Consider the following 25,478-nt stretch of genomic DNA (forward strand, 5'->3'; position numbering starts at 1 on the left):
ATCCGACGCAGAGACGGAGTGACCTTCAGAGGAAACACACAGATATGACAAACCACTCCGACTGCGGCTGACATTTTACTAATGCATGGGCCAGCGTGTGTGTGCGTGTGTGTGTGTGTGTGTGTGTGTGTGTGTGTGTGTGTGTGTGTCTGAGAGAGAGAGAGAAAGAAAGTGACACTTCATTAGTCATATCCTATCTCAGTGTCTGACTGTAGTACACACACACACACACACACACACACACACTCACACACACTGACACGGAGCCGTGCACACACCCACACAGTCACACAGAAGTCGATCCGTGACGCCGTCGCTCGTTAACGCGCACACAGTCGATTTCCTCGTCTTTTTTAAATCAGTTTAATTTTGATGAACGTTAAATAATCACATCCGGAGACGTTCTGTTACAGTTTGATCTCCGAGGCCGACAGACAAATGAAACTTTGTGTTTGTAATTAGTGATTGTGTTTCATTTGCATCATTCGTTTGATGTCAGAGCCCAAACATGAGCCTCAGCTCCGTCTGCAGCGTTAACACTACGTTTCACTTCAACATGAAACCTAATGAAGTCACGTTAAACTGTCCGTGTGTTAATGAGCATTCCTGCTGCTACTTTAAGTCATTGCTAGCTGCATATGCTAGTTAGCAGTACATGTAGTGTGGCCTTTAACAGTCACATATCACACCTTGGACATTTGTTATGAAGACTTGTTGCATTCAGTTACTTCCTGTTTAAAGTGATCTAAAATAAAAACAGGAAATCATTAATAAAACAGATTTTAAGAAACTGAAGATACGTTCTTTAGATTTTGTTCTTGATGTTGTTGCATTACCGCTGCTGGCCACTGGGGGCCAGCAATGTTCCAGTTTAGTCACATGTAATCAGTATTACGGTTTCTGCATTAAAATGCTGTGATGCTAAAAACACAATCAGTGTTCAGATGTCCCGACTTCCCTAAATGCATCAGAAACGATGGCTCCGCCCACCGTCTCATGTTAAAGTAGTGTCCTTCTCCTCCTGAGGACAGACCTGACAAAGCTTCATGTTGTTCCTAATCTGCATCATGATGTTCTTTCAGCATCCCGCTGCAGTCAGCCAGAGAGCAGCCTCTGTGTAACTTCCTGTTTACAGTGAGACTGAGACTCAGCACAGACAGATGAACATTCCTACACAAACAAAGAGAAACCTCCTCTGTGCCGCTAACATCCAGAAACACTGTAATCAGTGCGTTTTTAACACAACAAACATGAGTAGATGAAGGAACGCTGCATGAATTACAGCTGCAGTTTGCAAGTCTGAAGTCTAAATGATCCGGACCGATGAGATCTTCAGGAGGAGCCAATATCAGTTGTTTTTTTCACTCTATACGTGTGAAGTGTTTGAGAAGAACAGGTCTGCAGCTAAGGAGCAGTTTGACGGGAGCGACAAGAGAAATGAGGGGACGAGAGCGAGAGAAAGAAAATGAGGAGAAGAAAGAAAAGAAAACAGGCTGACAGGAGGTGGTGATTAGGGAGGGAAAGAGAAGGAAAGAGGAGAACAGGACCGGAGAAAACAAGTCGAGGGGTTGAAGTAGACGAGAGAAAAGCGAATAAAAGAAGAGAATTAAAGAGGAGGTAAGAGGATGAGAGGAGACGAAGGAGGGGAGTAGATGGAAGGAGACAGAGGTGAGCGACGGGGCATTCAAACGGGGAATTAATCATTTTGACAGCCTCTGTCTGCAAGCACACACACACACACACACACACCCGCACACACACACACACACACGCACGCGCACGCACACACACACACACACACACACACACGCACACACACACACACACACACACACACGCACACACACGCAGCCACTTAAGCACTTATCAGCTTGAAGAGTCACAGTAGAAAATGAGTCGCAGATGATCAGTAACACATCTGCCTCTCTCTGATTGTAGATAATTATAATGACAGATTAGAGCTGAATGAGAGCGTTCTGATTGGTTCATAGATCAGACATGAGGAGAAATAAGATGTTATTTTACATCTGATCCTGTTTGTTTCCACACTGACTCATAACTAACGAACCACAAGCTGCAAACATGAACTTATACAGTGTCTGATGTGATGTCACAGGGAGGAAATGATAGCAGTTATTATTGTAATTATGCGAGACCACAGACTCGATATTAAAGACGTTCTGAAGCTTTGACTTTGGTCTGCTGGACACCACCATCTTGGTTTTCTGCAGCCAGAAGTGACCATATTTGGACGACAGGGTGGAGCTGGAGAGGAGCGAGGGGGCTGCAGAGGATCAGTTACCAGCACATGCTAGCGCTAGCTTGGTTAGTTACATGTTAATGTGGAAGCTAATTTTGGCTAGCTTAAACCTGCTTTCAACCAATCGTCTGACTGAAAATAATTAACCATCCTTAAAGTGTCTTTCACAACCGAATGCTTAACAAGACATTATTCAAGTGGCGATTACAGCGACTTGTCAATCACAGGTAGCCCCGCCCTAAATTAGCCCCCTTCTTTCAGGTGTATTTGACTCTAAAAGGGACCATTAAGCCGCTTTCCCATTGGTCTAAAAACCTGCTAACACCCGCTAACAGCCGGCTTAGTGGGAAAGGTTACAATCGGCATTCAGACCCGGGTCACATGACTCTGCAGTGGACCCGCCTCGGCTCGGCTCCGATCGGCATTGATGGGAACACCAAACCCGTGTCGACACGCTAATCTCCGCCCCCTTTCCGGCGCGATGCTATGCTCCAGTAACTTCTGCGACTCCTCGTCATCTCAGCTACAAACTCCGCCCATCTCCGTCCAAGCAGCGCTTTAACATCGTTCCACACACGTTTGATAAACAGACTGAATGAGTAACAGATAGAATAAAGACTAAACCAGCGTAACATCTGCACTGGTCACTAAACCTGTCTGCGACGCGTTTGTGACGTCAGGCGGTGACGCAGCAGAAAAGACACCGACAGGAGGATACTTCACTGGCAATGGGAAAAGACACAACTCTTCCCGGGTCTGAAAAACCTGCGTCAGCATGTTAATTTGGTGGTTAGATGAACATCATGCTGTTTGAACAGGAAGTGGAGCAGAACAGTAAACTGTTTATCCGTCCTCATGAAGCCTTAAAGCAGTGATGTAACCTGAACCTGGTGTCTCTTTGCTGAAACATAATTCTGCTGTGACAGGCAGGAAAGCGGTTCTGCCCAGTGGACGGGACACATGAGGAGTTTACAGTAACCGAAGCGCCCTCAGGCCGAGCAGCTTTAAAGGACTCGATCAGCAGAACCAGTTTGTGAAGCAGCTCCGACACGGTCACGCTGATATCACGTTTGTTCACAGGAAACGTAACGAGATGGGATCAACAGAACCCAGAAATATATCATACAGATAATTATGAGATATAGATACAAACCTTTCTTTGACTGTTGATCAGTTAGTTTCATCTTAAACGAGCCTGTTGGCACACACGTTAGATTAGACTCACTATTGATCCGTTCTGTGAGCAGCCACATCTTTGACCTCAAACATCACGTAGAGTCGAACATCTGCTGCCATTAAAGATAAATAGACCGATTCTTAATAAGTGGGCTGAAAGCCGCTGCGAGCCAAAGATCAGGAGATCCTGCTGACCTTCTAACTCCCAACGAAAGCCCTCGGTGATTTCACGAACGCAGTTTGAAGCTTTTCCAGGCAATGGATACTACCCAGCATGCACTGCAGTCAGAGCACAGTGTTTACTGTATGAAGAGCCGGATGTACAAAGTAAGATGATAATTCAGAGCTGGTTACGAGTACAGTGAACAGCAGATATAAACATGATTAAACAGATGGAGCTGCTTCCTGTTAATGAAGGAGGGGGTTATCTGTGGAGAACAGTTATAACCTCCAGAGCTAATAACTGGATGTTAACAGCCTCACACTGGCTGAAGGTTACATGGACCAACTGCTCTTCTCCTCAGAACCATCAATCACATTGATGACGAGCAGTTATAAAATCATCGTCAAGGAGTCGTGAGCTCTGCAGTTAGTGAGGAGACGGGAGGTTACGACATCACGTGCAGGGCGATGAATCCAGCAGCGGACCATTAGCAAAATAAATCTCTATAAACGGCTCCATCACGGTGCTTTTATTCTGAAGAGCAGAGCGCAGGATGTCACACGCTCTGTGTGCAGACTTTCACACTTTATTGTGCCTAACCGTTGGACGTGTGCTGTTCTTCTGCGCCTCCTCTGATGGCAGCAACACGTCCTCATAGCTACACTTCTGTGTCTGACTAAACAGGTGCAGATGTGTCTTAGTCTGGTTATGTTAGCCACTCAGGCTTCTGCTGGGTTAACATAAGTCTTCTGTTAAACAAGTTACGTGCATCACATCAAGTATGTGAAGAAATGACGAAGTGTAACCCATCCATCTTATTTAAGATCAAATTACGCAGGACTGTGCAAGCACTAACGTTCCCAGTTCCTCCTCTGTTACACCTCGTCTTTGATGTGAAGGTGAGAGGTGGGCTGAAGTCGTTCCTCCTCTGAGGAGGCGAAACAGCATCAGTGTAAATGGCGGAGGCGGCAGGGCAGAGCGGCGCCGTGTGTTCGATGTAAAGCTTGCTCTGTTTGTTTACGCCTCGCCTGTGTTGCTTCCACGGCGCCGGGACGCTGTAAAAACACACACACACACACACACACACACGCACACACACACACACACATACACGCACACACACACACACACACGCGCTGCGATGCTTGATTCACTGTTAAATTGCATCTTTTATTAAGTATTGAAAGGAGATGCAGCAGGATGATGCATGAGTCAGAAGTTTTTGCTTTGTGATGCAGAAAGAATAACGGTGAGATCAGACAGGAGCACAGAAACATTGATCTCCTGCGGCTGCCGGCTGCACGTCTCAGGTTTAAACGGTTCTTTGGACCTTCTGTAATTCTGGTATGTAGAGTTAAATTAAAAAAGCTGAATGAGGCAGATCAGACTGAAGAACCTCCCGTCATAAATACAACACGCCACACTGCTGTAAAAGAAGCAGCAGCCATCTTTCTGAAGAGTGGATTATCCCGGTACGAGACGTCCAGCCCTGCTGCTTTAAGTCTCTTTATCACCGGTTCCTCGCTGGGACCCCTGAGGGGCAGCGTGGTTGGAAATCTTCCTCCTCCAGCAGCACAAAGCTGCGAAAGGGCGACCGAGGCAGAGCGCTCTACTCTCCATCCTCCGGCGTGATAATTAAGCCCCCAGTGTCAACAGAGGGACAGCCGCTGAGCTCGTCTCTAATAGATACTGACAGAGCCGGGGACTGAAATTAAAATCTGTGCTCATTGGGTTACATGCATTATGCAGCGGCCTATTAGAGCCCAGGCCAGGTGGGACGGATCACTTTTCCTCCTTTAAATATTAGCATTTCATTCCCCGCTCTGTGTCTCCGAGGAGCTGAAGCTAACCCATTTCTCCATCCGTCCAAAAGTCCCTCAAACTCTCCCTCCAACCTCTCTCTCTCTGCCAATCATTCAACTCTGTCTCATTTCAGCCCAATTCAGTCCATCTGTTTCTCTCCTCCTCATTATTCTGTCACTCTGCCGTCACTTCTGCTCATTCTGCTTCCCTTTGTCTCTTCATTCTGCACGATGTTTAATTGTTTCGCTGAGTGATTCCTGACTCTTCGTCTGTCAGGATTAGTTTGTCTCTCCATTAGTTCCCGGTGAGACGTTCGGGTGTGTGCAGAGTGTTTCTTATCTTCAGGATTTTTAATTAAAGTAGTAATCAATGACATTCATTGAAGTGAAGGTAGCGGCTCTGCTCCCGCCTGTTACTCCTCTGTGGCTTCATGTAATAAAACAACAGCTGCATGTATGTTGTGTATAATAACGACTGTGTCCAGCTGCGTGTGCATCATCGTCCAGCTGAGGGAGGGAGGACCGTCTTTCTCTCCTCGTACCCGGCTCATTTCACGCTGGCTGCCCGACTCATACATCTTCACTAATTGTTAATTCAGACCCTAAAAGAAGCGAAGAGGTGTGAACCGAGAAAATTGTGTTTTTCTTTTGACTAATGACTTTTGTGGGAAGAAAAAGTCGACCTTGATTTTCTCTCTGTGTGTTTTAGTCAGCGTGCTCTAATGTTCTTAAGTCTGAAGGAGGGCTCAGACAGAAAGCTGAGTGAATTCAGAGTTTGTTATTTTGCTTTAACAACAACTACACGATTTGTCCGCCTGTTATTATGGAAAACCAAACACCAGCATCTTTAGCAGGTTCATATCACCTCCTGTCCTCTCTCAGCTGGTTAACCTCCCTCTTCCTCCTGAGCTGTGTCTGATGAACTCTCCTGCTGCTTCCAGCTCCTTCAGGCTGACCAGTGCCCAGTGTGACGAGCTGTGAGCTCGGATCAGTACCAGGATTTCTCTGATGGACACCAACTACCGGCGTTCTGTTTCAGCTGTGGAGCGCCTGTCCGTCTGTCTCTGCTGAGTGGCAGTTTCACTGTATCTAAGTCACACGTGGGCTGAGATCTGTCTCACTACAGCGCTATGAAGCCACAACAAACAGATGTTACTGAGATTTAATGACAATAAACAGGCTGAGAGGATGCTGAGAGAACTACATCAGGAGGCAGGGTTGTGAAGAGCCTTTGTCAGGTTTGTCTGCAAGACGACGAGAACACTACTTTAAAATTGCTGTTTTTTGAATGGAGTTTGGTTTGACGATTTCAGAGGCAACATCAGGACGTCAGGAGAGTCTCGGAGCTGATGGGCTTTTATGAGACAACAACAACAACAACAACAACAACAACAACAACAACAACAACAACAACAACAACAACAACAACAACAAACATCTTTTCCTTGAGATAAAACTTTTTAATTCACATCATTTGAATCTTCTCGCAAAGAAATATGTCCGTTCATGTCTTTGCCTTTTGGTTGGAATAAACCAAAACCTTCATGAATGCAAGCCAATGCAGTCAACTCGTCATACATGTCTTCCACATATATAATATCACGGCTTTACAGAAAACGTACCCTCTTATCGTTGCAGTCTAAGTATTCACAGAGAGGTGAGAAAAAGTCATTTAGGAGGAAAACTGGGATGTAAAGGCAACGTCCTGCGCCTATTCGTTCCATAGTTCCCCCTGTTAGTGCACTTCCTGTTTGCCACACACACAACTCCTCCTGCTGTCCCGGCCAGAAGCTGAGACTCCAGGGCGAAGCGTTTGGTCGGACTTGCAACCAGTGATTCATAAAAACAGGCCTGTGTATTTCCCCCGCCGTCAGTCAGCTCCACGTCTTTAAAAAGGGCCGATGAGACAAAGTGTTCAGCCTCCTGCATTGATTTCCCTCCAGATGACTTCATGGCTGTCAGAACACTGATGTTTGGTGGATATGAAGAGTGTCGTTTCTCTGCAGCGTCAGAGTCTCTTTCACGACAGACAAATCTGTCACAGTTGGTAAGCTATGTCTCTCAACATCAGCGTGCGACGTGTGTCCTCTATGGATGTTTTAATGAGTGATCTCTCTATACAGCTTTTACAGGATGACAGCTGCTTCCTGACTTCCTGGTTGACAGGTGATGACGTACAGCTGTCATGAAGACAGAAATGAGCCAAAGAGAGCAGGCTGTAAACATGTGTATTTCTGCTGTGAAGTTGGACATGCTTTAGCAGATTTATTCTTTATGGAGGGACAATGACTAAATCTCTGGAGCAGCTTTAAATAAATCCATCGTTCAACAGGAACATTTTGGCTCCATAATTTCCTCCAGTGAAAGCTGAAACGTTTCAGTGAGCGCAGAAAAAATGTGTCTGCTTGTGGGCATGAAAAACATTCAGTCAAACATTTACAGATAAAGAAAGACAAACATTGAATGTTCCTCCATCTCTCGTCTCTGTCAGCCGGTCTGAGCGTGCTCAGAGGTCCTCATTAGATTCATGTCCAGAGCCTGAACCACTCAGCCATCACAGCTCCGCGTCTCCTCGGTTTCTTCTTATTAATGCCGACTCCGTCCTCTCTGACTTTCTCCATTAGCCCCTTTTTCCATCCATATCAACATGTCTGTGCAGCTCCTGCTTTCCCCATCCCTCCATCTCATCCCGTTCATTAGTGTAGCTCTCCATATTCCTCTCTGCTGACCCCCGCTCCTCTCTCTTTCTCCCTCCATACTTTTAATTCCATCACATTCTTGGCAGAAAACAGGCTCCGGCTTTGAAGATTTGTCTCACGCTGTGTTCGTTTTCTGAGACCACACATCAAACAGATTTAACCTGTTTGTACTTGGAGTGTGTTTGATTTGTTTCCCTCAATCCAGCACAGAGAGCTCCGACATGCACCTGCCAAATCCCCCCTGCTGTGCAGCGACCTCGTCACCTGACGCACTTTTACTGAGAAAGCCTCTGAGAGCTCGGCGTCTCTGCTGCCGCCCGGCCGTTTCCTCAGATCAGGTTATATTTTAGACATTAATGTAAATCGCAATACTGCTTTATGTAGCTGTCACAATGAACCGTCACAGACAGCTTTCATCAGCTCAGCTGCTCCTTTTTACGACTATAGAATCATTCACATGCAGAGAGGCCTCACACCGACAGATCTGTTCTCACAGGAGACAAACACTTAGATTTCTCTCAGGCACAGAACAGATCCGGCAGAGGTCCAGGCCGCTCGCTCCAGTCGCACACGCAGTCAGACTGTCTCCAGATCTTGTTCTACACATTAGTGACACCTGGTGAGTTTAGGGTGACACACACAACACCTTTCGACAACATGGACACCTTGAACGTAGCCGAATGTGTGAGGAAGGAACAAGTTAGCTTTCAGGAGCTCTTAGAGAAGACAGCATGAGGGATAACAAAAATACAAAACACATTATACACATGATCATTTACATTTCTTTGACTTGTTGGAAGCTGTTGCTCCGGGTTCAAAGACCCTCGATGACTCGACAAACACACACTGATTGTTTGACAAACATTCAGACACGTCGGGCATCAGTTTCTTTTTGTAAGTCACATGATCTAATGACATTAGCTCTGTTGCTACAGTTACTCAGAAAGAAGAGGAAGTCGGAGCTGACACAGAGATCCTTTTGGATCCTCAGGTCAGAACTTTCTACACAGCTTGTTATTCATGTGTAAAATTAGCATGAATTTACTTCGTCCCAGCAAGTAAATGAAGTAATCCCAGCCTGTGGAGAGATTTTACTTTGCTGCACACTCCAGAAGTTTGAACCGACTGTAAGACAGATACAAACACGGCGTCACTTTCATATCCAGCTGCATCAACTTGTCAGCAGGTCGTCATGAACAGATCGAGCAGCTCAGACTTCCCTGGTCCGGAGCGATCTGCTGTCTCATGTAGAGAGTATGAAACCGTGTGCTGTTGTTGAGAGACAATCATAAAGTCATTTTTAGATCCTAAATCCTGGTCTCTTTAAAACGCCGTGCTGCTTTTCTTTAAGGATTACGTGGTGAAAAGATTCCCGGCTGGTGAGTAATGGTTTAATTTCACACTACCCCGGCAGTGACATGCCACAATTAAACTCAGGCTGAGTGCGTTCTCCTCATTTATTATATACAAACAGCAGTGTGAATATGCGAAAGCTGCGGCGTCATATAATATGTATGATGAATACGGCTGGCATGCGGCTGCAGAGCATTAATGGTTTATGTGCGGCCCGCGGCGTTCGGAGGAGCTGACAACACGAGGCCACATGAGCAACAGGAAAAGCTGTTTCAGTCCACACAAACAGAATCACTTTGTGTGTCACGCACTGAGAACACAGAAGGATGTGAAAGAGAGACACAAGGACAACGGCCCCGTGCTGAATGGAGAGGGCAGCCGGAGAAGACGCAGCAACAACATGGCTTCACGCACACATTCATCCTGTTGAGACGATTACGGGCGTCACATCAGCTGCTCTGTTTCAAAGCCTCCATTTGGTTTCATAAGAACGAGTTGACAAAAGAAGCTGGTTTAGTTTAACAGGATCATCCAGGCGAAGGGAAGAGAATGTTTTATTTTAAATGTTGATAAAGTTCGGCTCTTCTGCTGCTGCTTCCTGTCGATCTCTGAGGATGGTTGATGAAACGAGTCCATGAATCTGTGACCGAAGCCCCATAATGTCAGATAAGATTCCTAACAGAGACGGGACGATACAGGAGGAGCAACACTTAAATCAGCTCCTGATTAAAGGCTCCGAGCTGCGTTTAACAGACTCGTATGCAGCATGTGAGAAGATGAGGTGACACCATCCTTTCAGATACAGGTCACATACCGACACGTCAGGATGGGCCGATATCGAGGAACCTTCAGACACCATCAGAGCTCTTCTCCCTTGTTTTATGTTTAATAAAATGATTTGTATCTTTCATTATTTATGAGGGACAACGTGAGCGCTGAATGTGTCACTTACCTGCCGCCTGTCACCTGGTGAGTTTGTGTTTCCAACATCCTTCATCTAATCGGTCTCATGTGCCTGACAGGTGCAGCTTCTGTTTATATGAAGGTCACAATGAGAAGACATTCCTCCAGCAGGTCACTTTCCCTGTGAGAGGCCTTCAGGCTCTGAATACATAAATGCATCTACAGGAAGGTGTGATGTAACTGGTGTGAGGACGGAAAGCTGTAGCTGACAGTATACAGTAAATAGTTTAACAGGCCCGTACACATTGATTAGATTAAACGTGCTCTTAAAGCCTGCCTCATTTACACCCTGCAACACGTCCTCCTGCTCTGGTGGACTTTATGTAACTTAACAGAACATTAATATCCACAGAGGACGAGCGAAGCAGAACTGTCCTCTTGTTCTGTAATTGGACCGAGACAGTGGGCTCATTATAGCCTCCATACAGGATTAAAAAAAGAGGAGCCGGTCACCCATCACAGCGCTTTCTCCTTTTTCCATTTGACCAGAAGAAGAAGCTGCTGCGCCTCTGTGAGCGGGCCGATCGGCTGCTGCTGCTGCTGCTGCTGCTGCTGCTGCAGGCGGCTGGGTCAGATCACACCAGGGCTCATCACAGCAGCACACGTAGCATCAGTTACACTCACAGCTCCTTACAGTCTGTCTCCAGTGTTTTCAGTGCATTGTTTCTTCTTCTGGTTCTCTACAACAGTTACACTTAAACTCATCATTACTGTGACGTCACATGAAACACAAGGCCGAGAGTCGGCAGGCTCGAGAGCAGCTTCACTCGAGCACAGCAGCGTTCATTAAAGAAGCTTTAGGACGGCCTTTCATTGAGCTGATTTATTATCTATGTGCTTATTTATGTGTCTTTCCTGATTATTGATTTACCTGTTGGTGCACAGAGTTTTAAAAGTCCATCTTCGTTCTGTCTCTGGTGTTTCTGGACTCTGACAAGGTTTATGGCAGCAGGTCATCAGGCTCTGCTTTGTGTAGTTAATACAGTTACAGGGTCATGTGTTGCTCCCTGTGTGTGCTCTGTGTGTGTGTGTGGTGTGAAGGACTTCGTGTAACAAGTGAAGCCAAACACGAAATGCTAGCATCCCCGTGCTAACATGCTCCCAATGAAAAAGCTCTGGTGCTAATGTTCAGTTCGTGTTGTTAGCATGCTAACATCCCTACATTTACGTTAAACACAAGTGTATCTAAAGAAGTCGCCCTCGTCATCTGAGGAGAGCAGCTGTGAGCGAGAACACGACACGAACACACGTGTTCATGTCGATTCCAGTTTGTCATTTAGCTGTTAGCTTAGCGACGCTGAGAGATGAAGTCAGGTGGGTTTCCTGGTCTATCTTGGTCTTTGGCTACATTTGAACAGTGGTTATAGTTTAAGACCCAAACAGGAAGTCACTCTGAGCAGACTGAGGAGCTAATTGTTCAAGAGGTAATGAGCTGGTGTTTCTGGGTCAGGTCATTGATGAAGAACTCGGCCTCCCAAAGCAAGAGACATAAAAACAGCATGTTTAACGATCTTTGCTTCCTGCTTTCATCGTCGTATTTGTAACGTCATTCACCATGAAAATATACTCGATATATCTGATGTATGTTGCAGTTCCAATACATACAACCTTTCTGTCACTGACTTCCTGTCCGTCTGTGTCTGCAGATGGGAGGCACCATGTACAACACGGGGAAACACGTGTCCCTGCGTCCGGACAAAGCCCACCTGGTGAACATCTCGGGGGGGCCGCTGGGTTACAGCTACAGGCTGGAGGAGGTCCGCCTCCATTTTGGGAGCGAGGACGCCTCAGGTTCAGAGCACCTCCTCAACGGACAGGGCTTCCCTGGAGAGGTGAGAGACGAGAAGCGCTCGATTAAAGGCCACTGAGACGGCACACACACGTCCTCACACCAACAGGCTGAGCAGATCACTGCGGACATTAGCTAGCTTATTATGATTAATGACTGCAGGATTATGCTATCTCAGATTAACACACATGTGCAACACACTATTAAAACAGGAAAAAGCACACACACACACACACACACACACACACAGAGACTACCTGAAACAGTCTTTACTTCTTTCATCTGGTTATCGTCCTGGAAACGGACTCAGACCGGGTTTCTTTTCTTTGAGGCGTTTGAGGCTGCGTGGAGATCCCGCAGCTTTCCTGTCTTAGTCAGATATCACCATGAAAATCAGGCTGCATCTGACGTTTGGGTCATTTCCATTTAAGATAATGTGCACGAACGTACTCTGACATGAATGCAGAGGACTGATAACGATGTACAGACTGTTGAAACGATCTGTACGTTTAGTTTGAACCTGTCAGTGTTCCCTTAGCTTAGCTTGAGCTGCCCTCCTCACTGTAATTGTGTTTCTCTTTCAGGTCCAGCTGATCCATTACAACCACGACCTGTACGCCAACTACACCGAGGCGGCCAAGAGCCCGAACGGCATCGCTGTGGTCTCCATCTTCATTAAGGTCAGCACGTCCTCCTGAGAGAGCAGGGACACGATGAAGGGAACTTAAACATCTGTGAGGTCGTTTGTGCAGCAGCTTATTAAGACCCGTCTTTATGTTTATATGTAGGCAGCGAACATGAGCGGCTGTAGTAATTACAACAAAAGGCAGACGCAGAGAAGAGAAGAAGAAGAAACAGGAAAGGTAGAAGTCAGGTGACGTAGCGACACTTGGGTTGGAGGTCAGCGGCGATGGATGACCTCCAACCCAAGTCTTTGTCAGAGGGCGCTGGGAGTCGATTGCCTGAGTGAACTTAGCGAAACATAACTTACATACGACTCACTCAAATATGTAACACATCCGTCTCTGTTATTCCTCTGTGTTCTCTGCTTCATTAAAGTCTCCTCTGGTCTCCACCATGATCAGCCCTTCATCGTCTCCATCATCCTGTATAAACCGCTGACCTGACCTGCTGACCTGATACGGTGCGCTGCATGTGTAGGAATACAGAGCCGTGGTGTGGTTCAGAACATAGTCCCAGAGGAGAAGGCGCTCTCACGTCGAGGTTCAGCGATGAAAACATTAAAGAATATAACGTGCAGGGAAAGTGAAACGTTTTATAATGAAGAACTTTTTGTAAGTGGCTAAAGTAGGTGTTTCTAACAGCCCTGTGTGCAGCGCTACGTAGCTTAGCTTCTGTGTTCTCCAAACAGGGCACGTGCAGACCGTCATGGTGGAGCTCATGACATGTTCGATGAGCTCACTCGCACATTTAAAACATGAACCTGTTTTCATCGTAGTAAGGACTGCAGTGTGTGTGTGTGTGTGTGTGTGTGTGTGTGTGTGTGTGTGTGTGTGTGTGTGTGTGTGTGTTGGACTGTGGTTTGTACTGAATATTTCACCTCCTCTTCTTTCTCGTTCCTCAGCTCTCTGAAAACTCAAACTCCTTCCTCAACCGCATGCTCAACAGAGACACCATCACCAGAATCAACTACAGACGTAAGACACACACACACACACACATGCACACACACACACACGCGCACACACACACACACACACACACACACACACACACACACACACACACACTCTCTCTGTGCTTCTGTTATGATATTCGAGGAACAGCTTACACTTCCTCTCTGTGGGTAAGTGTTGACTGTCCTCTGAATGCTGTGGCTCCCTGTGATGATTGACAGGCTGGCTCTTGGATGCACTTTTTAATGTTTACATGAAGTGTTGGTCCGCCGGGAGCCGACCTGACGGACGGCCTGATTTGAACCGTGCTGCTCTGGTTCTTGTATTTGCGGCGGCACAAAGAGCAACAGGCCCGGATGGTGTGAAACACAACTTGAAGGATGTCGATGCTAATAAATAAAATGGTGTCAAAGCGCTGAAGATGCTGAGCCAATCAGAGCGGAGCATGACAATAACATCTCATCAAACAGATAAAACTTCAGCAGGAAATCATGTCGGTGTCTGAGCGTGCAGAGCGGCTCCATGTGAACACGAGTCGGCAGACGGAGTGAGATTTGATTTACACTCAGATCAATCAGACGCTCTCTTAGTTTTATTGTCTCTGTGATTAAAGACCAAAAGTTTTTTATCTTTGAGTCGGAAACACGTCTGTGACATAAAGGACTAATAAGGCTTCATAATCTGATGTCACACAAACAAAGGGTTTCGATGCTCGGTCCGACGTGTCCTCGTCGTGGTCTGCCGTCAATGTGATTTAATCAAGATAAACATGGTGGACGTCGGCGGCTGCAGACTGAGCAACGTGTCCGTCCGGCTGAAGGAGGAACACAAACTTAAAATCAGTCACGATAACTTCTGAATCAAAGCAGACACATTCAGACATGTGGAGTGCTGGGAGTGCTACATACAGATCATTTCAGTGCATTCAGTTTCCAACAGTCTGAAGGTCTGAAGGTTACACAGACTCGATGTCCTTCGTAAGAAGCTCAGACTCTGTGGTGACGATACGTGTCAGCCGGAGTCTCGTGTCGTGGCTGCAGCAGGCCTGCTTACCAGCCTGTCAGCAGGGCGTCCACATATTTACAGCTAAACACTTTCTGTCTGTCTCAGGTTGCATCATGTTTTTAACTCTATTATTTACCTGGATGAAGGATGTTAGACAGGTAGAGAGCTGATGTTAGCAGTCGCTCTCCTCACAGCAGCTACAGTTTTAGCATGAGCCTTTTTAAACTGTTTCTGTCACCAGGTCTGTGTCGTGGAGAGGAGGAGACCTCTGGGGATAATTGTGCCCCCTGTTAAAACCTCCACAAGCTGAAAAAGGAGCGCTGGCCCTTTAAGGGCTGGCTTTACAGCCTGTCGTGCTGTTGCTCCTCCCGCTTTGAGATGCTGCAGCTTAAAAACAAATGTGACATTTTCTCAGGCGACTTTTCGTCTTTTCTTGGTGAAACCAAATTTCCACATAATGATGAAAGAACTCTTTCTGTGCTGCGTCAATGAAATATCGTTTTGTTATTCACTTCATGTTCTTGTCCTCCACACCGCTCACTGAGCACCTCCAACTCTGCAGAAGAAAGGCAGCACAGACACAGTGTCAAACCGATGCAGCGCCCTCTTTGGACTTCATACTTCATACCGAGGCAGCTCATTGGACGGAGTCGTCCTCAGGGGACCATGAAGATCTGCACAAACCTAAATGTCAATCCTTTAAATCAGTTAGTGAGAGGAAGAGCGACACAATGAAAGAAACACCAACAGAGCTTCAGAGGTCTAAAACTTCCCACACTGCTCTCGTCTGTCTCGCGGTTCACTCGGTGCATTCTGGGTAATGGCAGCTGTGTATAAACTCCTCATACACTAACACTCACCAGCAGCTTCTCTGGTCCTTCATTTGAAACAAATCAGAGCTTCTTTGCCAAAATCTGTTTTCCAGCCTCTGCTGTGAAGACGTTCTTCCCTGTGGATGCTCTCCTGTTAGCGAGGCTAAACATAGCACACACACAGACACACACACACACACACACAGGAAGTTGCTGTCACTGAGGAGGACATTACAATGACTTCTTAATATGAATCCTCTGCAGACTTTATCTGACTGTAGCTCGACGTGTCTGTTAACCTGAACGTTCAGCCGGTGGAGGTGCAGCAGTTTGGTCCCTTGGTGTGGCTGCAGGAAGCGATGAATGCAGCACCCTGTTCTGCTGCAACATCTTTATATTCGTTCTCCTTTGAATTGGTGCAAACATTATAGATTTATACCCAGCTGCTACATGAGCACACGGTATTCATCTCTTCCTGTTAACACAACTCTCTGTCTGCTGCTTCTTCTCTCTGTAGATGATGCCTTCTTATTAATGGGGCTGAACATCGCCGACCTTTACCCCGACACCACCCGCTACATCACCTACGAGGGCTCCATCACCATCCCGCCCTGCTACGAGACGTCCACCTGGATCCTCATCAACAAGCCCGTCTACGTCACACAGATGCAGGTACGAGAACAATAACATAACATACTTTTCTAAATCTTTGTGGTGTGACTTAGCTTAGCTTAGCTTAGCTTGTGCACATGTGAGGTGTCTGAAGACGACTTCTGTTTTGTGATGTGTTCACTACAGTGAAGTACAGCGGTGTATCGTCAGCATAGTGATAATTAATGCCCTCAGAAAGCCTCGTGTGCGCTGAGGAACGAGTAGAAACAAGGCGGGAAGATGAGTGAGTGTGATGTGGGAGAAGCAACACGCGTTCTGTTGACTGGGGCAGAAATGTAATTTGTAATGTGCTCGCCAGCACAGAGCGCAAACAGCTTTGAATTGCAAATTGCAGCTTCATAACCTGTAAGTGAAAGCATCTCCTTTTCCCTGAGTGCTTTAGATGAAAGAGGCTGTGGTGTAACAGCGATGCAGCGCTCGTACGCAGAGCAGACAAAATGTTAAACTGCATCCTCTCATGGTGCGAGAACGTCCTCTCTCTCCGCTTTCAGAGAGGTGGTTTTAAACACGCTGTTCCTGCGTTCAGTGACGCAGCTGTAGATGTGCACAGCACGTTGGGGCTGAACTTCTGTGTCCATGAAGAGCAGCTGCACAGATGAGATCCTCTTCAAATCAGGAAGCTCAGCATCAAAGTGCAACACATTTACAATCCAGCACAGCTCTCACCTGCATGCATCAATGTAATCAACTCCCACACACCATCTGCCATTTACTCCCTCTTTATTTACTCTCACTCACCCATCCTTTGTTCTCACCTGCCTGTCAGCCCTCTCTCATCTCTGTCTCTCTCCTTCTTTTGGTGCTGTTTCTCTTTTATCACTCTTTTTTTACGTCTCTATTTCATCATCATTAGAGTTCTATCCATCCCTCCTTCTCCTGTCCACGTCGTCATCAGTCTGTTTTCACTTGCTGCTCGGTCAGGATCTGATTCCTTAAATGTATACATCAACTCAACAACATTTTCCTTTGCTAACGCTATCTGAGCCTGTTAGCGTCCTGACTGTGACGTTAGCTACAGCTGATCAGATGCACCAGAACCAGCTGTCCTGTCAGGCGACAAACTGTCGATGGTCAGCTTCTTCTAAAAGCTGCTGAGTTGTAAATGTGACAGTGTGCTAACGTTATAAACGTGTGTCGTGCTAAAACAGACGGCTCAGCAGACTCCATGATTCAGCAAACAGTCGATTGAGGTGGGTTAGAGGTATTTGCAAACATTGCTAACATGTGCCTCTTTGCACGTTTCTTGTCACACCCTCTCGATCAGTCGTCTGATTGAGATTTTAGGAGTAACAGGTTTATTCGGTTCAGTGATTTCTTCACCCAGACTTGTGTTAGTGAATTAAACTCCGCCCACTGTCGTCGTCCTCCACAGATGCACTCCCTGCGCCTCCTCAGCCAGAACGAGCCCTACAAGATCTTCCTGAGTATGAGCGACAACACGCGGCCCACCCAGCCCCTCCTGCAGCGCTGCATCCGGACCAACATCAACTTCAGCAAGCAGGGCCGAGACTGCCCCAACAACCGCGCCCTCCGCCCGCAGTACAGAGGTAACAGGAAGGGAGGTAATCCTCCATGAAGAAAGACAGTAAGGCAGAGAAGATTCTGTTGTGCCAGAACGAACGCCATGTTTGATTCTGCTTTTTTACATCACTTTCCATCCACTCAAAGCTTGTTAGTGCGAGTTCTGTCAAACCTCTCAGGATCAGTGATCACTTTTAATTCATGGAAAGTGTACAGCTGGAAGCTCTTCAGAGGCTCTGTACAGTTACTGTTGACACGTCACAGTACTGAATTCACAGCTAACGCTCTGTACCTGCAGCTAATATCTGCTAACGTATAAAAACATGTGCGGATATGTGAAACAGAGAGGCGCTCTCTGAAGCGTCGATGACAGGAGACGTTCATTCATTAACAACAGTCAAATTAAATGTGATAATTAGCGAGCAGATAAAGTAAAGCTGAGACAAATTATCACAGCGTGTCGCGCTCAGTGCCACTTCTTACATCTACCATTTAATGAGCTCAAAGCGCAGCGGCAGCTTCTGTCTGTGATTAATATATTTGTGTGTTTAGACTCTCAGCAGCAGCATGCAGCGGTATCAGTGCTTAACCCTTAAAGGTCTGCATCTGAAAGAGAAGTCAGTGTTTCATAAGAATAGAGATCCAGCTGATGGAGGAGCGAGGAGGGAGGCTGCCTGAGCCGGCGCCCCACAACGTGAGAGACAGAGAGCGAGAGCGAGTGGGAGCAGGAGAGGGGTGAGACACACATGGAAGAAAAGAAGTGTGTGTGTGTGTGTGTGTGTGTGAGTGTACGGTCTGTTTGTGCAGATGTAAACTGGGTAGGTGAGCCGGTTTGTGTTCAAGAGAAAGAAGACAACAAACATGGAAGTGTTACGCAGAGAGAGTGGGAGTCCTCGCTGCTCTCCAAATATCTTCTGCTATCGATCGGGTGGAGCCCAGCGAGCGCTGCCTCCCTCTGATAAAACCCCTCATGAAGGTGTGTTAGGATGCAGAGCTCCCAGCAGGACGCTCTGTGTACAGGGGTCAAAGGTCAAGGAGAGAGTCCACAGATCAAAATGTTTTAAAGTACAACACTAACGAAACAACCCTTCAAAATAAGAGTAGCGGAGATCTGAGCGTTCACATACAGTCGTTTTTTATATTATCATTGTTTGATATTATTAATCGTCACGTGAGAACATTTCACTCGATGGTGATTATTGGCTCTTCAGCTCATCAGCACCTGATAGACGACATGCAGAGACAGAAACAGACACCAGACACAGCAGCACTGCATGAGCTGCATGTCTGCATGATGTGTGTGAGTGAAACATAAATACATGTGGCTGTTACTCCAGCCCTGCTCCATAAATGCTTAATGACAGCAGTGCTCTGTCTGCATCCTTCTTCTCTCTGACTGAGCTCCTTCTGCTGCTGCAGGTACTAAATAATAGTATTGATCTGTTACAGATAAAATCAGTTAAATATCAGCAGCATTATCAGATTATTTCATGTGTGTTGTGTCGGTAACGAGAGGATTACGTCCTCTGGTCCCCAAACGACGGCCGTCAGCACGTCAGTGATTAAAGAGACAATATGTCCGCTCCTGCTGAGTCACTTTCATCCTGCTTGTAAACCGTCTCCGTGGGTCCCACAGAGAGTCTGTGCTCTGATGACTCCACGTTTCTCCATCGAACCACAAGTTTAACTGACAAAATGATCTGAGCAAACTTTTGAGGAAGATCCTGCAGTGCATCTCAGGGAGCAGAGTTAGTGGTAAACATTTATAACTGCCCTCGTTGGCAGTGTTACATTATTACAAATTATATTATTATTACGAGTAAGTTAACATTTAAAGACCCTGGAAGCGTGCTGTAGCGTTGCAGGGTAGCTAGACGGATGGAGGAAGAATAAGCAGCTGCACAACAGCAGCAAAGACAAACAGGAACTTATACCCCGCTGTATTCACCACCTGTCAGCATGGACCTGTTCTGTCTGAGCTCCTCTCAGACGCTGATCTGTGGTTCAGGATGTTTCCCTCCATGTTTCCGTTTGTTTTTGCACATTCATCTTTAATCTTTGCAAATGAGTCATTAACATTCAGCGTCATGAAGAAAGACTGGAAATCTAATTTCTTTAAGCTTTAAGCTCCTTTTATTTTGTGGAGCTGTTGGAGGTCAAACTTGTATTTACTGCTGAACAGTGTTGAGGTTTATAAGCTGCAGGTTCTGTAATTAATGTGATTAATTCATATAATATATTAATATAAAAATGTATATGAACCTGCAAACAGTAACAAAGCTTTCAGGCACATACGGGAAGTTTATAATATACAGCAGAAAATAAGAATATGACTTTAAGTTCAGAGAAAAGGTCAACAACAAAGTGCTCCATGCAGAGACGACCTCGTGACCTTCAGATGAGCTCAGAGACGCTCACGAGGATCACAGGAGGCACCAGTAACAGTGTCACACCAGTGTGTCTCTCAGACTGGGACGTGTGGAGAGAACTTAGAATAAATTACAAGCAGGAAAAAGCAGTCGTGTTTTTGTTTTAAAAACGTCGTGTGAATGAAACAGAAATGAATACTTTTCTCTTTGCTGACATTTATTCTGTTGAAAATAAATCCCGCTGATGCTCAAAGCATCACATCTTTATTTGCAGGTTGTTGTAACATGAACCACTGAATCATTGGCAGATCCAGCTAACAGCTGTGCTGAAGTCCAGGGAAGTCCCACTTGGCATTTTGTTCATAACCGTGCATGCACCTGCACAGAGTCGCACCTCTTTATTGGACACCAGGGCAACAATACAGAGACGTCTTAGCACGCAGCTCTCACACATCACCTCAGGTTAACAGCGGCTCTGTGCATTGTGAACACTGCAAACGCTGAAATACACTCGCCCTGAGTCGTGTGTGCACTTCAGCTGCTGAACCTCACAGACAGAACATTTCTGTTCTCTCCAAGTGATGAGGCAGCTGATGAAACAGCCGGCCACAGAGCTGAGATTACACGGGACGAAAAACTGAGTGATGAAAGGCCAAAGTTCAGGGACGCACCCCGGCACAGAGGAGTCTCAGGTGGTCTGACCGCTCGGACTCCTCGGGGGGAGCGGACACGAGAGGATCCCTGAACGGATCTCTCAGTACCCCTCTCTTCTCTGTCACTTTCAGCTCTTCTATTCTTCCTCTTCTCACCCCGATGCTGCTCACTCTGATTCCCTTCCTTCCAGTTGTGTCGCTGTCTGTCACCAGTCAGCAGCAGAGTCTGAGGCCGCAGCTCAGTGGTCGTCTTTGTAAAATAAGATGTTTTACCGACGATCACCTGCTCCGTGAGTTACAGACTTCTTTTCATTGGACCTCGTCTGAATCAGTCAACGCTGGAAAGCTGCTTTCAAACTTAACCAAGAGCCATTGAATCAAAGAGTTCTGGATCAAATGTACAACCACACACACATTGTACATCGTGTGTGTGCGTCATACTAACCCCATCGTTTACATGTCAGTGCTTACTCTGTGTAACAATAATCACACCTTACATTTAGTGCCAACACGGACCGTGTTCAGCCTCTGCTCGGTTTGACTTTGCATCATTGTATGTAAACTTTCCACAGTGAACAACCCGCTTTATCAGAACCTGCCCACAGTCGGTGCCGAGGAACTGGGACACAGTTTCATCCTTTTCCTCCTTTTGTCTCTTATTAGTTTCTCATGCACACAGTCTGTCTCTGCACAACGTGTGAAACCTGAGGCGCACCTTTGTTCTGTTTGAACTTCTTATCCTTCCTGTACTAATTATCTCCTTTCCTCCTTCTCTTCTCTTCTCTTCTCCTCTCCTCTCTTCTCCTCTTTTCTCTCTCCTCTCCTTTCCTCCTTCTCTTCTCTTCTCTTCTCTTCTCTTCTCTTCTCTTCTCTTCTCTTCTCTTCTCTTTCCTCTCCTTTCCTCCTTCTCTTCTCTTCTCTCTCCTCTCCTTTCCTCCTTCTCTTCTCTTCTCTTCTCTTCTCTTCTCTCCTCTCCTCCTTCTCTTCTCTTCTCTTCTCTCCTCTTCTCTTCTCTCCTCTCCTCTCTCCTCCTCTCCTCTCCTCTCCTCTCTCCTTCTCTTCTCCTCCCTTCTCTTCTCTTCTCTTCTCTTCTCTTCTCTCCTCTTCTCTCCTCTTCTCTCCTCTCTCCTCCTCTCCTCTCCTCTCCTCTCCTCTCCTCTCCTCTCCTCTCTCCTCCTCCTCTCCTCCTCTCCTCTCCTCTCTTCCTCAGTGAATCAGTGGCTCCTGAAGTAGAAGATGAAAGGATCTGAGGGCCACAGGAGGAGCAGCTGGATTCATTCACGTCCGTCTCTCGGTGCCAAATGGAGCTCAGCTGAACACTTGACCTGAGCCGAATGGACAGCTTAACTAAACTGATCTCAGCTGAGTGACCTCTTCTGTGCCGGCCTCCTACACATCTATCATCTGAACTCTGCAGGCCAGCACAGACGAGACTCTGACACCATCAGGACTCTGATGTCCGCGCTGTCCTGTGTTTCTATTTGTTGTGTGAACTCGGAGTCTGGACATGTAAAGACTCCTTTTCTCTGCTCTGACGGGCCACAGAGGGCCGTCAACATGCTCGTCCACTGACTGGAGGAATTATTACTTTTCCATTGATGGTCCCCCCGGCGACAGAAAGCCCCTCGGCTGTGGCAGAAGGAGGGACATGAACACCTGCTGGTTCTCATCTCAGATATTAACTAAAGAAGGTAACGTGTGAGTGTCAGGTCACACGGCTGGAAGAGACTGTGCAGACCTGAACAGATGGAGTCGCTGGAGAAGGGACAGGTCACTCATTTTGCATGATTTTACAATAGTTCACTTATCTTCAAGGAATTTAATTAAAACACGGCGACAGACGTGAGCAGGTCCCTGCTTTTATACAGTAACACACGTCTCTGCAGCTCCAACAGCTAACGGGAATGTCTGACCAAATCAGGCCACTGACCCAACTGACCTTTCACTAAACCCCGCCCCTTGTTCAGTCACACTCAGTCACCTTAACCAGGCCCAGCAGGACTGCTGAGCTTCAGATGAGTCCACTAACTGAACAGGTGTACTCGTCAACGAGTCCTCTAACCTCTGAGAGGACGTTTGGTCCGACCCGCTGATACGACCGACAGCAGGTTTCCTACATTAAAGCCTAAAGCTGTGAAACAAGCGCAGGAGTTACGTACGTGATTTACCTGACACAAGTGATGTAAGTACGGGACGTTAGTGACATCATGCACATGATATAAGTGACGTTACGATACGTGAAACATGTAAGGTAAGTGACGTAATGTTAGTGACGATCAGTACATGACGTAGATAATCAGGTGACGTTACACGTGGAGACGGGAGCGTCCTGTGTTTAACCCCGAACAGCTTTTATCACTCTTTATACTTCGTCACCTGACGGCCGCCTTTTCTTACATCATAACCTTTACAGCCACGAGAGGTCACTGCCGAACTCCAGAGGGTCGTTACACGCTGCTGCACAGAACAGAGGCTTTGAACACAGACGCTCTGTCAGAGGTCAGGAGGCCTGTCAATCAGACAGGTTCCTGTTCAGGTGCATGAAACGGGCCACGGTCACTAAGGGTTGTGGGGTTTAGCTAACGGTCATTTGGACATGAAAAGTGTGTCACATTCTAAAGAGCAGGGCAAAGGGAACCTGCAGCTCATGTAAGCAAAGTGCTAAAGTGTGATTCAAAGTTCAAAATAAATTGATTAAAACTGCTGTTGTTAAAAAGAAACCACGTTCTTCATGTTTTTATTGAACTCAGCGTCAGACTGTTGTCAACATGCAGCTGCAGGACGTCAGACGTCACTTTAATCATCATTCAGACATGTTACGCACCGACTGACTCATGATCGGAAAGTGTGCAAACCGAATATCGTACGTATCTACCTGAAGCGGCCGTTCCAGGTGATGCACGATGCACTTAATTACCTAACACAAAGTTACCACAGACAGCTGCAGGTGAAGCACATTGATTTTATTTCGCTTTTGAAGAATCACACAACTCAAAGTGAAACTAGAAACCAGGAACAGAAATCTTCAAACATCTGCTGCTGTAAATGAGGCCAGCAGCAGGTTTGTCCAGGTTGCATAAGCCCGTCCCGTTACACCAGGAGGACTGAAGCGTACCTGTAAACCCAAAGGAAAACCCACTTTATGCACCCAATCGCTTTAAAGCGAGCGCTCTGAGTCACACTCACAGCTGTTATAAAACTGAATCTCCCCCTTGTGTACATCAGCATGAGAATGATTTTATAGGAGGATAAAAAAGGGAATCGACTGATTCACAGTTTCACTGCTTCTACTTATCTGCATAATTTAAGAGGACATTTGCAGCTTCCAGAAGCAGACGTTGGACAAGGTTCTGATATCTGATCGGTGTGGTGGAGGGCAGCTCTGTAAAACAATCAAACTGGGACACGTCAGAGGCTGGAGGTGCTCTGCATAGTCGGCTGGTAGGAGTTGTTGACAGGTTGTCTCAGTTCAGACGGCCGGTAAAGTAAATAATTCAAGTGCAGCTTACTTACTTGGAAGGTTCTCCTTGTGGCCCGGGGTGCAGGATGATGCATGCACATCGTGCGTGCTGTAGTTCTTGGAAAACAAAGGGATAGAAAGTTATCTAAAAGAGTGCCTTTCCGCCACTCAAATATAAAAAATATTAACGGACGCAAAACAAAAAAAATGTGAGCGTTTGCAATATGAAGACTATTTCCTTACACCTGCATACATATCTGTGCCAGGTGTGGTAGTTTGTGTGTCTGTGTTTGTACTTGTTTAACTGTCAAACAGAGGACTTTGCTGTCACGACACATTCACCAACAGAGGACCATCAGGCCATCAGGGGACATTTTGGAGGTCCCCTGATGGCCATGGTTTTAAATCATGCTAAACTGGTGTATTAACCCCTCATGGTGATTTGTATGGCTTTTGCCTGGAGGAGGTCTGCAGGTGTGTTTACATCTGTGCTCAGTGCTGCCCCTGCAGGCCTGAGCAGGGACGACTCACTCAAACACATTGTTTTAATCAGTCAGTCAGTCCATCGTTATTTATATAGCACCAGATCAGAACAAAAGATATCTTTACAGCACTTTAAAGACGGTCCAGACCGCACCCTTTGATTTAATTAACAAAGATACAACTTAAATCCACCAATAAGTGAGCTCTGTTCGACTCCTCCTCCTGTGAATGGAGAGCCACGTGAGGGAATTGGGATTCGGCTTTACTGTCCTTCACTGAGTTTCCAGCAGAAAGGTCTGGAGCCGAACAGAGAGGTCCACCCTCAGCTGCAGGACGCCCGAAGAGGCCACGCTGTATTTGACCTACATCCTCTGGTTAAGAGTGAGCTGCCGTTTTCAGCGGACACAGCAGGAGACGTGATGTGTCTGCAAATTCAACTCACGAGGTGTTCCTCATCAAATATTTATCCTCATCATGGATTCAGAGCTGTAACCGGGAAGACGAGTCTGCCGGTGCATATGTGTGTGCGCACATGTGCCTGGCTGTTTCCTGTGTGTGTGAGTGTGTGTGTGTGTGTGTGTGTGTGTGTGTGTGTGTGTGTGTGTGTGTGTGTGTGTGAGATATCCATCCCGCTCTCCACTGGGCTGTGTTTTGTCAGATT

General features: G+C 46.5%; 1 protein-coding gene across 1 annotated transcript in view; it reads left to right on the forward strand.

Moving 5' to 3' along the window:
* LOC138602736 (carbonic anhydrase-related protein 10-like) overlaps nt 1-23,579 on the forward strand; it is a 69,016-nt gene extending 45,437 nt beyond the window's left edge. Inside the window, exons 4-9 of the mRNA XM_069674296.1 lie at nt 12,063-12,248; nt 12,790-12,885; nt 13,791-13,863; nt 16,177-16,331; nt 17,704-17,878; nt 22,085-23,579. Coding sequence (XP_069530397.1) covers nt 12,063-12,248; nt 12,790-12,885; nt 13,791-13,863; nt 16,177-16,331; nt 17,704-17,878; nt 22,085-22,107 — 708 coding nt within the window. The 3' untranslated portion in view covers nt 22,108-23,579. The remainder of the gene's footprint in view (nt 1-12,062; nt 12,249-12,789; nt 12,886-13,790; nt 13,864-16,176; nt 16,332-17,703; nt 17,879-22,084) is intronic.
* Nucleotides 23,580-25,478: the final 1,899 nt, after the last annotated feature.

The sequence above is a fragment of the Semicossyphus pulcher genome, unplaced genomic scaffold, assembly GCF_022749685.1.
Source record: "Semicossyphus pulcher isolate SPU_LCO1_2020_fin unplaced genomic scaffold, fSemPul1.0.p SCAF_23, whole genome shotgun sequence".
NCBI classification, from domain to species: Eukaryota; Metazoa; Chordata; class Actinopteri; order Labriformes; family Labridae; genus Semicossyphus; species Semicossyphus pulcher.